The sequence below is a fragment of the Zeus faber genome, assembly GCF_960531495.2.
Source record: "Zeus faber genome assembly, chromosome: 2".
NCBI classification, from domain to species: Eukaryota; Metazoa; Chordata; class Actinopteri; order Zeiformes; family Zeidae; genus Zeus; species Zeus faber.
Genome location: NC_137189.1, coordinates 1,842,233 through 1,856,602, shown reverse-complemented (window position 1 = coordinate 1,856,602; position 14,370 = coordinate 1,842,233). Strand labels below are relative to the sequence as shown.

General features: G+C 43.4%; 1 protein-coding gene across 1 annotated transcript in view; it reads left to right on the top strand.

Annotated features, from left to right (window-relative positions):
- The window catches only part of LOC307247881 (vang-like protein 1), a 129,278-nt gene that overhangs the window by 61,030 nt on the left and 53,878 nt on the right, over nucleotides 1-14,370 (top strand). Inside the window, exons 4-5 of the mRNA XM_080024018.1 lie at nucleotides 9,717-10,148; nucleotides 14,067-14,242. Of these exons, the coding sequence (XP_079880144.1) occupies nucleotides 9,717-10,148; nucleotides 14,067-14,242 (608 nt within the window). The remainder of the gene's footprint in view (nucleotides 1-9,716; nucleotides 10,149-14,066; nucleotides 14,243-14,370) is intronic.

The following is a 14,370-nucleotide window of genomic DNA, read 5'->3' as shown; positions in this document are numbered from 1 at the left end:
TGTTGCTGGTATTTTGGCCCATTCCTCCATGCAGATCTCCTCTAGAGCAGTGATGTTTTGGGGCTGTCGCTGGGCCACACGGACTTTCAACTCCCTCCAAAGATTTTCTATGGGGTTGAGATCTGGAGACTGGCTAGGCCACTCCAGGACCTTGAAATGCTTCTTACGAAGCCACTCCTTCGTTGCCCGGACGGTGTGTTTGGGATCATTGTCATGCTGAAAGACCCAGCCACGTTTCATCTTCAATGCCCTTGCTGATGGAAGGAGGTTTTCACTCAAAATCTCACGATACATGGCCCCATTCATTCTTTCCTTTACACGGATCAGTCGTCCTGGTCCCTTTGCAGAAAAACAGCCCCAAAGCGTGATGTTTCCACCCCCATGCTTCACAGTAGGTATGGTGTTCTTTGGATGCAACTCAGCTTCGTTTTTCCTCCAAACACTTCAAGTTGAGTTTTGACCAAAAAGTTCTATGTGGGTTTCATCTGACCATATGACATTCTCCCAATCCTCTTCTGGATCATCCAAATGCTCTCTAGCAAACTTCAGATGGGCCTGGACATGTACTGGCTTAAGCAGGGGGACACGTCTGGCACTGCAGGATTTGAGTCCCTGGCAGCGTAGTGTGTTACTGATGGTAGCCTTTGTTACTTTGGTCCCAGCTCTCTGCAGGTCATTCACTAGGTCCCCCCGTGTGGTTCTGGGATGTTTGTTCACCGTTCTTGTGATCATTTTGACCCCAGGGGGTGAGATCTTGCGTGGAGCCCCAGATCGAGGGAGATTATCAGTGGTCTTGTATGTCTTCCATTTTCTAATAATTGCTCCCACAGTTGATTTCTTCACAACAAGCTGCTTACCTATTGCACATTCAGTCTTCCCAGCCTGGTGCAGGTCTACAATTTTTTTCTGGTGTCCTTTGACAGCTCTTTGGTCTTGGCCATAGTGGAGTTTGGAGTGTGACTGTTTGAGGTTGTGGACAGGTGTCTTTTATACTGATAACGAGTTCAAACAGGTGCCATTAATACAGGTAACGAGTGGAGGACAGAGGAGCCCCTTAAAGAAAAAGTTACAGGTCTGTGAAAGCCAGAAATCTTGCTTGTTTGTAGGTGACCAAATACTTATTTTACTGAGGAATTTCCAATTAATTCATTAAAAATCCTACAATGTGATTTCCTGGATTCTTTCCCCCCATTCTGTCTCTCATAGTCGAAGTGAACCTATGATGAAAATAACAGGCCTCTCTCATCTTTTTAAGTGGGAGAACTTGCACAATTGGTGGCTGACTAAATACTTTTTTGCCCCACTGTATATGCCATCTGGGCCCACAGCTCTCCCGGTGTTCACACGCATCAGTGCCCTCCTGACGTCATGCTCAGACACTGAGAGTGCGCACTCATCCCGAGCGGTGTAACTCTAATCAGCCGGGGAGCTAGCGTTGCTGTTGCCAAACTCAAACCACGCATTAAAGGAGTTCAGTTCGTTGGCTCGGGATGCGTCCACACTCTTGGCTGGGGAGGGCTGCTCTTATAGTTCGTCATAGTCCGTAGCCCCTGCCACGGGCATCTGGTGTCCCATTGCTCCATCTGTAGCTGCACAATCTCTCTGTTCGTCCATTTATCGTCCTTCACCGCCCTCTGCAGATTGTAAGACACCGCTTTGTAGTTGTCCATATTTCTAGATATCAAACCATCGTTGTAAGCGACCGTGCGAGCATTCAGAGTGCAATGGATTGATTCATCAACCCACGGTTTCGAAATATCCAAACTTTCACCGTGGGAACGATGCTGTCCGCTAACGTAGCAACGAAGCTCACAGTCACTTCCGTAAACTCGCTGACGTCACTTGAACTTGATTGGACCATGTCCAAGTCTACGTCAGTAAGAGTGTCCTGAAGCGCCGCCTCTGATTGATCTGTCCACTGCTTCACTTCCCTCGTCAACACCAATTCTCACGCGATCAGAGGCCTGTAAATGGGAACCAGCGAAATCTTGGTGTGATCTGATTTCCCGAAAGCAGGGAGAGAGACGGTCTTGTATCCGTTCTTGTAAGTTGTGTAACAATGGTCCAAAGTTCAATCTCCCCTGGTGGCACACATGATGTGTTGGTAGAAATTAGGCATAACTTTTTTTAGGTTCGCCCTGTTAAAGTCCCCAGTCACCACCACAGCTGCGTCGTGTTGTTTGTTTTGAAATCCGCACAACACATCATACACGTCCAATAGTGCTGTGTCGGTGTCCGCTTGTGGTCGAATATAAACGGCTGTGATGATGACCGTGCTGAATTCCCGGGGGAGATAAAATGGACGGCATGAGATGGTCAGCTGTTCCACGTTCGGCGAGCAGGAGTGGGAGACAGTCCTGGTGTTGTTGGGGGGGCACCAGCGGTTGTTTACCCTGAGGCAGACGCCTCCACCCTTGGATTTACCCGACTCCCCCGATCTGTCGGCGCAGAACAGGGAGAAGGGCTCTGGATGTATGGCGTGGTCCGGCACCAGTGGGTTCAACCATGTCTCCGTCAGGCAGAGGACGCAACAGTTTCTCGTATCCCGTTGGAATGTTATTCTCACCCGAGGTTCATCCATCTTGTTCTCCAGAGACTGAACGTTGTCAAGAACGATGCTTGGCAGAGGTGGACGCTAAGGTTCCGTCCTCATTCTGACCCGAATGCCGTCTCGTTTACCACGGTGCTTTCTCCGTGGGCCCGCTCATGCAACAGCGGCTCCATTTTTGTGGTTGTTGAGAATGTTGGCTAACAGATAACTGCTGATTTTTTTGGGGCGGAAATTATGATAAAAAACGGAAAAAAATACTAAAATGTGCGTTGTCGACCGGAGCGCTGGCAACCCCAAGGGGCGGCGCCACTATCACCTCTCTTCGCGGATGACATTGTGATCTGTAGCAAGAGTAGGGAGCAGGTTGAGGAGAGCCTGGAGAAGTGGAGGCATGCATTAGAGAGAAGAGGAATGAAAGTCAGCAGGAGTAAGACAGAATACATGTGCCTGAATGGGAGGGAGGGCGGTGAAAAGCTGAGAATGCGAGGTGGGGAAGGCGGATGAGTTCAAGTAATTGGGGTCGATCATCAATAGCAGTGGAGAGTGCAGGAGAGAGGTGAAGAGGAGAGTACAGGCAGGGTGGAGAAGAGTGTCCGGAGTAATCTGTGACAGAAGGGTTCCAGCAAGAGTGAAGGGGAAGGTCTAAAAGACGGTAGTGAGACCAGCTGTATGGTGTAGAGGCTGTGGCACTGACAAAAAGGCAGGTGGCTGAACTGGAAGTGGCAGAGTTGAGGATTGTTGAGATTTTTATTGGGATTGACAAGGTTGGACAGGATTAAGAATGATTACATTCTTACATTAGAGGGACCGCTCAGGTTGGACAGTTTGGTGGAAATGTGAGAAGCGAGATTGAGATGGTTTGGACACCTGTGTAGGAGAGATGAGTTACATTGGGAGAAGGATGCTGAGGATGGATCTGCCAAGCAAGAGGAAAAGAGGAAGGCCAAAGAGAAGGTTTATGGATGTGGTGAGGGAGGACATGCAGGCGGTTGGTGTAAGGGAGGAAGATGTGCAGAACAGAAGTTATTGGAGGCAGATGATTTGCTGTGGCAACCCCTAACGGGAGCAGAAAGAGAATGAAGATAATTTAATTATGGAAATCAATCAATACAAAACAATAGCATACATTTATAGAGTATTTAACTACATCCCTGGGATTGGACCAGATGCCAGATGCTACGACCTGTTGTTCTGTAAGCCCTCCTCTTACTCACTCAACATCCACTGATACGCAGCGCACTGAGCACAGCAATACTTTATTATGCACTGAAGCTCCATTGCTGAGGTAAAATGGCAAGTGGGGGAATAAGCACGAAAACGTGACCATAATGTTAACATATAAAGTGTTGGTAATAGAGATGCACCAATCGATCGGCCGGTTTTCGGCTTGATTGGCCATGACAGCCGTGACTGGTTCTTGACGAGTCACTCAGTAAATGAGTCGTTCGATTTGATTTAGTTGGTTTAATGCTTGGTGAGCGAAGGAGGACTTCTAGTAAACGAGAGTGAGAAGAGTCTGCCATTTATTATTATTACTTTCTTTTTGCAATGATTGCAATTTATTTTTGAATTGCAAGTACCATATACATATAATTGAAATGTACTGTATATTGCCACTTCAAAGTAAAAGAGACTTTCATTTGAAGTTTGAACGGGACATTTCCATGTTAGCTATATGTTGTGTCCTACTAAAACTTGTTACAGGTTGCATTATGCTGAAACTTGGTGACAGTCCCATATTCAATTTTATTGGAACTCAGTGACCGTTCCATGTTGTAATTAATTTGATTGGAACTCAGGGGACAGGGTCATGTTCTATTATTGTTCCATAATGAATTATTAACAATAATAAACACTGTCAAAATCAGCAATCTCACTATTTTGGTAACTGAAAATTAGGTAGTCCCTATGTACAGCTGTCCTATCACGTGATCGTGTTCAAGATCACGCAATGTATTTGCCATTAATGTACAGCAGATATACCCAATGAGACCAAATGATAAGAAAATTTGATTTCTCTGATCAAGAAAATAAACTCAAAATGATCGGACCACAATGTAAAATATATTTAGAAGTCAGTGTTTTGTTTTTAACATGCAATTGAATATATAAAAGGCAGGTCAGACTTGCAAACAGTGCATCTCTAGTTGGTAAACATATTCAATAACTTTACGAGATGATGCATTTCAAGGGGTATAGCCTCTGATGATATCAATTTGTATACTGTATAGCCGTAGTAGCTCGCATACAATGTGATTATCCTCGTTACGACGCTATGTGTGAATAACTCATGGAGTCATTTAGCTACAGTCACTCAAACACCACAGAGACTCCCCCTCCCCGTTACACTGTTGTGGTGCTCACAATATTTTCCCAAGGTTGGCAGGTCAGGTTGGGAAGACAAATTTTCACTGCTGTTTTGTTATCTGATCTGCGCACTACAACCCCCCACCCCCAACATCACTTCCAAAACTCAGGGGTGCATAAAGCACAGATCTCTCTCTGACGCTTGCTGTGATGTCCGTACGCTTGCGATTCCTTACGCATCCGCTACTTATGCGGCAGTGAACCCCCTTTCACCAGAGACATCAATGGTAAATCAAAATAAAAAAGTGATATTCAACTCACTCATGGCTCTAAAACTTGTAGATGAAACATAGACATGGATTTATGTGCTTTATTACACGCCATTTGGACCAGTTAATCCAGGCGTGCCCAAAGTCCGGCCCCCGGGCCGAATCCGGCCCGTGTCTAAATTTCCACCGGCCCGAAGCGTCTGTCATAAAATCAATAATATGTGGCCCGCCAGCACGGTTGCCCACAGTAAAGAATACGCACATACAAAAAAAGCAATTTTATACTTCACCAGAGGATGGCAGTAGACTTGTGGCCGCACTCTCGCCACGTGACCCCTGTGTGAACTTTTACCACTGTGATATATTTTTAGCCCATTTCTAAAATGGCAACTGGAACAAAAAAAAAGAAAGTTGACAACGAGGGCCGCCCTTTCCAGGACAAGTGGAAATCTGAGTATTTTTTCACTGACATGCTAATCAACTGCGTGTGCTTAGTTTGTCAAGAGACTGTGGCTGTTTTCAAGGAATTCAATATTAAGCGGCACTATCGGACGAAACATGCTAACTACGATAAGCTAACGGCAAACGAACGCACCGAAAAACTGAAGCAACTTGAAGCTGTTTTAATGGTACAGCAGCGCTTTTTCAAAAGAGCCCGTGACTCAAATGAAAATTCGAGCGAGCAACAAGGTGGCAATGCTGATTGCCAAGCACCGCAAACCTTTTACTGAGGGTGAATTTATTAAAGACTGCGTGATGAAAATGGCGGAGAAAATTTGTCCTGAAAAAAAACAAGAGTTTGCCAATGTTTGCCTAGCTCGTAGCACTGTGGCACGGAGGATTGAAGAAATGTCATCTGATATCAAGAGACAGAGGCAAATGGAGTGGAGTTTGACTTTTTTTCGTTTGCCTGCGACGAAAGCACGGATGCATCTGACACCGCTCAGTTACTGATTTTTTAAGAGGAATAGACAATGAAATGAATGTGAGTGAAGAGCTACTTGACCTCCAGAGCCTTAAGGACCAAACGACAGGAATAAATTTGTTTGCTTCTATTTGTTCCGCCGTAGATGACATGAAACTACAGTGAAATAAAATCACTGGGATTATTACGGATGGCGCACCTGCCATGGTTGGTGAGCAAAGTGGGCTATTTACCCTATTCTCTAAAAAAGTCAGCGAAGGAGGTAAAGCTATAAACCTCCATTGTATAATTCACCAACAAGTTCTATGTGCCAAACATCTGAAATATGATCACGTTATGAAACCGGTGATGAAGGCTATTAATTATATTCGCTCCAGAACCCTGTGTCACCGCCAGTTTCAACAGCTTCTGATCGACATCCACGCTGAATATGGAGATATTGTGTATCATAATGACATAAGATGGCTCAGTCGGGGGTCTGCACTGCCGCGATTCTACTCTCTCAGAAAGGAAATTGGACAATTCTTGGCACAAAAAAGACAACCGATCCCAGAACTCGCCGATCCTGTTTGGCTGGCTGATTTTGGATTTCTAGTTGACATAACACGACATCTCAACGCGCTGAACACGAGCCTTCAGGGGAAAAATGCAGAGGTAAGCCAGTTGTATTCACACCTCAAAGCTTTGGGACAAAGCTGCTACTTTTCCAAAGGCACCTGTCACAAATGCAGCCCAATACCACACATTTCCCATCGCTGCAGGAAATGATGACCAGTTTTCCAGCAAACAATATCACTGCGCAAATGAGGAGGTATGCAGCAAACATCTAATCTCTCGCTGAGGAGTTTCAACAGTGTTTCAGGGATTTTGCCGCTATAAGGGGGGTCACATTTCAGTCTTTTAATTTGACTATACTATCCTTTGTCAAAATGCACTTTGATGTGATTTGTTAAAACAATATCAATAAAAACATGTTTCTAAAAAATTTCATAAAATAGTTCATTTGCATTTAATTTATTATTATTTTAACCTTTATCCTTTAACCTTTAACAGATTCTCATTTGCAATGTCAACCTAGCTGCAGACAGCAGAGTAAAACAAAGCAAAATAAAAGCAAATACAAATAAACACGTATACAACAAACTGTACAAAGTGATATAGTTACAGTACATACATTGCATGTTAATTTACAATGGTAATGGTTCAAAGAATGTCAGGCTGAATGGTCGGCCCCCATACATTTTCAGCTCACCAAATCTGGCCCTCTTTGCAAAAAGTTTGGACACCCATGAGTTAATCTTTTTTTTTCTTTTTCAAGATTGTTGAATATCCCATAGACCTTTGCGAATATATCATCGAATCTTATGGACTGGTGGAAATCTCTGGTCAGGGGTCAATCTGCTTGCACTTCAGCATGCTTGTAATTAGCACCTGTAGCACAATTAGCACAATTTGGAGTTGTAAGACCAGAGGGAGTTGAAGTAGTGGTCTTTCCTTTCCTCTTTCCCTCTTGGTCTCTTTGTCCCTCTCTCTCTCCCACTCTCTCTATCTGACTGAGCCTGCTTGCCTTTTTCAAAGCAAGTAACACAAACAGGCTATGTGTACGTGTAACTCCTTTGAGCTATAGAAACATACTCAACTAAATTAACCAGTGATGACGATGCCTTGCTCTTTCAAAACTATGAGCTCGTCTTCTGTTTTCATACCCTATCTCGACACTTTCCCCTTGAGAAAAGTAGCATGAAGCCTGCACAGACACTGACCCTCATTTAATATGATAAATGTATTGCCTTGAGGCTGTGCAGAGTGGAAACAGGAAATTATACTCTACTGAATCTCCGCGCTTTGAATGTTTTCACTGTTGTTCTGCTGAGTCCCGCTGAAGCATGAATAGTAGTGGTGTAACAGAACGTAGTTCATCTGAAATCTGTATGGGTCACCCCCCATGGTTCGGAAAGTATAAACCGAGGACTAATTGCAAAATTTTACCATCATAGTGAAATACAGTTTTACTGCCGCTGTTACTTTTTAAAGTAATAATTCCCTAAATCTCAATGCAGAGTTGCAGTGAAAAGAAGATAGACAAGATGGATGCGTGCTGTGTTTCACTCTGAAGTGCAATGATTGGTTCACAGTACATTGCGCTATGTTGCTGCTACTCTACGACATAAAGTGAATGATCTGTGGATACAGCCAATGTTGTCACTATGTGTCTGCACATCTGCCATATTGAAGCAGTCAAGATCCGCTGGTAAACAAATACAACAAACAAATGTTTATTGAGAGGTGTAGACTTGTCGACAAAATTGACTGTAACTCACTTAATTCTGAACCGATTTTCATTAATTTTGGTTTGTTATAAATGTGAGAAGTTGAACATGATACTGGTGACTTTATGGCAGGGGCGCTGCTCGGATGGAAGGACATCAGGGGCTGAGCTCTAGCCATTTGTGACCGCCACCCCCCCAGTGTTGCTTTCCAAAATTTCCCATTTTTGTTTTTTCACATAATATGAAATCGTAGAAAGTGGAAGTTTGTGTGTGAAGTTTGAATGTTTTTCATTCTAAGTTCATGCTCACTATACTAGCATGACCCCGCACCCCAACCCACACCCACAACAGCAAGCAGCCCCCCGGCCCTGGAAGGCACCCAGCGGCGCTCACCGCAGCCCCGCCAGATTGCAGTACACCGTAAAAACCACCAGGCGCAAGCCCCCAGGACTTCATCCCAGCCAGTTGGGGGTCCACCCAGCCGCCCCGTGGCCAACAACGCCCCCACACCGACCCGTCAGCAACCCGCAACCCTGGAAAACTCCAGTGTTCAATGTGGGCTGTTGGCAATTGCAGTTATAATTGAGGGGCGTGGTGGTGTGAGTCCTTCAAGTAAGTTGATCCCGAATCACTTGAACCCCTTCTGCCCCATAGACCCTGGTCTGGTGGAGTGTTGTTCGGAGTAGGATTGGTGTGCAAGTGTATGTATTTTAAGCCAATATGAGTGGGATTAAAATTTCAGGACGGACGCGAAGCCTGCTGGGGCAGGAGCCCGCCACATCCTCGCTCGCACCCCACCCATCCCGCAAGCCCGAGGCCTATTATGTGGTGTATGTACTGAGTATGTATTTTGGCGTCGGGCGTCCCATAGCTGGCACGCCATGGGCAGAGAGGGAGCGATCGGGGGCGCAGAGACCGCCCTGCTGGGAATTTTAGATTGGGGGCCATTCCTAAAACATTGAGGGCTAAAGCCCCTAATGCCCACCCCTAATCACACCACTGCTTATTGGAATTCAATTCAGCTACTTTTGGTGAATCAAAACATATTTTTTCATTCACTACCATGTTTAAAGGAAGAAGGTTTGCCTCATATTCCACTTTAATTTTACAATTGAGTATTGAATATTTTATATATTTTAAGATTGAATATTGACATCTTCAGTGTTGTTTTCATTTGGGTTAGTTGCTTTAAACAGAATAAATTGAAAGCAAAGTTGTCTCCCCTTTTTTAATTTTTTTAATTTTTTTTGCTGCTCCGAAAAATGATCCGATCCGTGACTCAGAATATGATCCGAACCATGAGTTGTGTGATCCGTTATACCCCTAATGAGTTGCAACGAATGGTCATCTCCACCCACCCCCCCCCCCCACCCCCCCACCCCCCCACCTCGCAGGATGACAACTGGGGCGAGACCACCACTGCCGTCACGGGCACGTCTGAGCACAGCCTCTCCCAGGAGGACATTGTGCAGATCACCAAAGACCTGGAGGAGAGTGTGGGACTGGACTGCCGGCGCTACTTCACCCTGACACTGGCGGTGGTCCTTGGCCTTCTGGTCTTCCTCACCCCGCTGGCCTTCCTGGTGCTCCCCCACCTGCTGTGGCCCGAGAAGCTGCAGAGCTGTGGCACGGCCTGCGAGGGCCTCTTCATCTCCGTGGCCTTCAAGCAACTCATCCTCCTTCTGGCCGTCTGGGCGCTCTTCTTCCGCCCGCCGCGGACCGGGCTGCCCCGTGTCTTCGTGTTCCGTGCCCTGCTGGCTGTGTTGGTGCTGCTGTTTGTGGTGTCCTACTGGCTATTCTACAGCATACGGATCCTGGATTCACAGGTGAGTTATGGGGAGAGGTGCGTTATGGGGATAAACATGATCATGTTCTCATACTGATCGAGGATATCTTATTATAGTACAAAAAAAAAACGAACATCTAAATAAATAAGTAAACATTTTCCTGTGCAAAGAATTTTTTTGATGTAAACTTAAAAATGTTACGTTTTAAGTACATCAGTGCCTAACGCTGGAACTTCAGCCTGATTGGCTGTTCTGTTTTCCATAAACCTATTTCTGCTTTGTGATAAGCTGTTAGGATTGTGTTTGTTTTTGCAAAGATGAGGAAACACATTCCTAACATATCAAATAATATCTCTTAATGATCTATAAATACTTCATCATGATCGTTTTATCCCCCAGCCCGCAAAGGAAGGGGAGGGGCTTGATGCTGATGATTCCGATTTATTGCTTGCAAAATCTGAATGCGTTGGCCATGGAAGTAGTGTAACGCATTACTAATTAAGATTCAGTAATAATATTACAGTTACCCCCATAAAAATAACTAGTTTACAACCTCACTTTCGTTGATTGGTTTTCGTAATTTTTCGCCGCATTTTAAGTTGATATCTTTGAAATAAATAAATGAATAATAAATACATAAAATTAGATTTTCTAATCATTTGGTTTCATCTGAAAGGACAGCTGCACTCGTCCCGCCCCAAACCTATATTGCAAATTAGTATTTGTTTTGAGACAATATTTTACATCACGGTGCTTTACATTATCTGCACATGGGAGCGAGCGTTAATGTAAGCGCAAACATGGATGGAGGGAACGAGGCGCTTCGGATTGATCATGGATTATTACAAGATTTGTCCGTCTGATACCACGGTGTGACTACATAAGGTGAGTGTTGACGACCGAGCCAATCACGCTTAAGTAAATGTGGAAGACACAGGTAGCGTCCGTAGGTGAAGCCTTAAATGCGCTTACCAGCTATTACCCTGACATTCACACAGAGGTGCACATGCAAAGTCTGAAATTTGAAGAGAAAGGACGCAAATACCAATTTTGTGGGGTGTAATGGAAAAGTAATATAACGAGTAGTGTAATGAATTATTGTTTGCCAGGAGTAATAGTAATAATCTTTCTTTTTAAAAGAGTAATACATTACATTTTGACTAATAAGCCCAACACTGGCAAACGCACACAAGTTCTTTTTAGGCAAGTCTTTTAAACAGGACTAGGGAAGGCCTCACAAAGCGTACATACATTTTTAATGTGCTTTGGCGTTGCAACAAACTTAAAAATAATCCCAAATCTTCCGGCACTACACCGGAGCAGTATTCGCTGAGTCACGTTCTAATGCCCTACTTTCCCACCAAGCGTGACCCTGGAGGGAAAACATTACCAGTTGCTTATATATTTATGTGTACAGAATGTACGCCGAGATGTATATAATTAAGACACGCTTTACATCTGTTTATGCAAATGTTTGCATGTATCCTTAAGATCTGATGGAATAATTAATGTAAGTTCATGTTCGAAGTATTCTCTGCTGAAAATATTTGCGTTGTATGTGTGATTTAGCTCTTTTTTTTCTTTTTTTTTTTAAGTGTGTGTGTGTGTGTGTGTGTGTGTGTGTGTGTGTGTGTGTGTGTGTGTGTGTGTGTGTGTGTGTGTGTGTGTGTGTGTGTGTGTGTGTGTGTGTGTGTGTGTGTGTGTGTGTGTGTGTGTGCGCTGCATGGTGGCATGATGTGATAGTAGGTAGCACTGTTTTACCTACAGGTGCAAATCAGAATTACAGATATTGGCTCGGCATGCTGTATTCTGCTTGAAAACAGCACAATTCTTGCAGGGAAGATGCAGACAGAGATCAGTACTTTCAGGGGCTGATGTACATTACAAATTAACAAAAAACGTGGGGGCCCAGATCATTTTTTTGTCAACAGTGTTGACTGAACAAGGACTGTGAAACCAAGGCCATTTTCAAGCTTTTCAGAATCGAGTCATGCCCCCTCCTCACCAATAAGTCCAAATTTTTCATAATTTTGCAATGGGTGGAGTGAGGCTCAAATTGTGGTCCCATTTCACATTGTCACACATTTCAGCTATTTTTTTTACTGTTATTGATATTAAGCATAAGTAGTTTCAGGAGTATTTTTCATGTAAAGGGGAAATTTTATGTACAGAATACATGGACAGATTTGAGTTTATTACATAATTAATACATTTACATAATTTGCAGATTACATAATGAAAACGTTTGATTACTCCCCGATATGAGTAATACATTTTATATTGCAAACAAAGTATCTCTAGCAGTTCATTATAGATTACATTGATTGATTGCTTATTTGATTTTATTTTGTGAAATATTATTTCACAAATTATTACATAAATTATGATGCAAATGATATTTTTCTCTGATTTTCCTAAATAGTCAATGCAAATGACAGTCAGTATAATTTTCAGGTCATCAACCGTTAGGGTATAATTCGAATGGTATTGATCAAACCTCCCAATGATAACAATATTTTTTTCAAAAATAAAAAACTCAAAACGCACTGTTCCAAATTATTATGCACAACAGAGTTTCAAAACATTTTTTAGGTTGTAACGAACTAAAAACAAAACTGTTTGAAAATTAGTCTTCATGTATATCTGGGCCCACTGCAACCGTTTATGCTTGTGAGCAATAGTAATAGCAATAGTAGGTTTATGCACAAATGCAAGCCTCTGGTGAATCCTACATCTTGCGGTTCCCAGGACTCCAGAGGGGCACCAGCAGCTTCAAATACCTGTTTGCTGCTTTGTAATGGCATTTTAGCAGCTGCTCTCTAAATCAGATGAATTTTTCTGGCAGAAACCTTCCTCATTATGCCTTTATCTGCACAAATCCGTCTGTGCTCTGAATCAGTCACAAATCTCTCTACAGTACGATGATCACGCTTAGGTTTTCATGAAATATCTAATGTTTTCATACCTTGTCCAAGGCATTGCACTATTTGACGCTTTTCTGCAGCAGAGAGATCATTTTTCTTTCTCATATTGCTTGAAACCTGTGGCCTGCTTAATAATGTGGAGCGTTCTTCTTAAATATTTTTCCTTTAATTGGGCTCACCTGGCAAACAAATTATCACAGGTGTCTGAGATTGATTTCAGTGATCCAAAGAGCCCTGAGACACAAGTCCATCCATGAGTTTAATCGAAAAACAAAAAATTTAATGTTTATGACACTTAAATTCAATTTGCATAATTATTTGGAACGCGGTGTAGGATCTGTTTTCCTTTTTTCAAACAAAACACGAGTTATCCACAGTTGTTGTAATTTATTAGAAATTACCACTCTCAGATGATTATACATTGTACAGTAAAATAAGTTCAAGTCTCTTATGCTGGCCTACAGAGTGATTGCTGGGAATGCTCCCGCCTACTTAAATGCTCTTGTAAGAGCACATGTTGCCCCCCGGATGCTGCGCTCCTCAAATGAGCGTCGCCTGGCTCTGCCGGCCATACAGCCACGGCAATCCAGGCTATTCTCATTTGTAGTTCCACGTTGGTGGAACGAGCTGCCAAAAATGACCAGAGCAGGGACCTCCCTCTCTGTCTTTAAGAAGCACTTGAAGACCCAGCTCTTCAGTGAGTACCTCCTGTCCTAACCTACAATTACTTAGCACTAACTAGCAGTATTTATTGTTACACTAATGTTGTTGTTACACTAATCTCTGTCGCAATGTAGCTTGAATGTTATTCTCCCTTGTAAGTCGCTTTGGATAAAAGCGTCTGCTAAATGACTAAATGTAAATGTAGAATAGAAAAAAAGGTTTTATTGAGGATTTATTTTATTTTGGATATTTCTTTATATGCTGCAGCCCTAGACACTCATTTCATTTTGCATTACACTTGTTATGCTGCTGACTATTAAATAAAATATACGATATCCGCCCACCACCCCACACACCCCCATTTCTACAGGATGAGAACTACCAGGGCATCGTGCAGTATGCTGTGTCCCTGGTGGATGCTCTGCTCTTCATCCACTACCTGGCCATCGTCCTCCTGGAGCTCCGGCAGCTCCAGCCCTGCTTTTCTGTGTGTGTCACACGCTCCACCGATGGGGAGACCAGGCACTACAACCTGGGACAGCTCAGGTGAGCGGTAGCCTTTAGGAGATAAACTTGAAAGAAATGGCGGACTACAAGATATGGTTTTTTATTCATATATTTTTAATATATTTTTCTATTTATTTATTTTTATTTTTTGATACATACATCTGAAT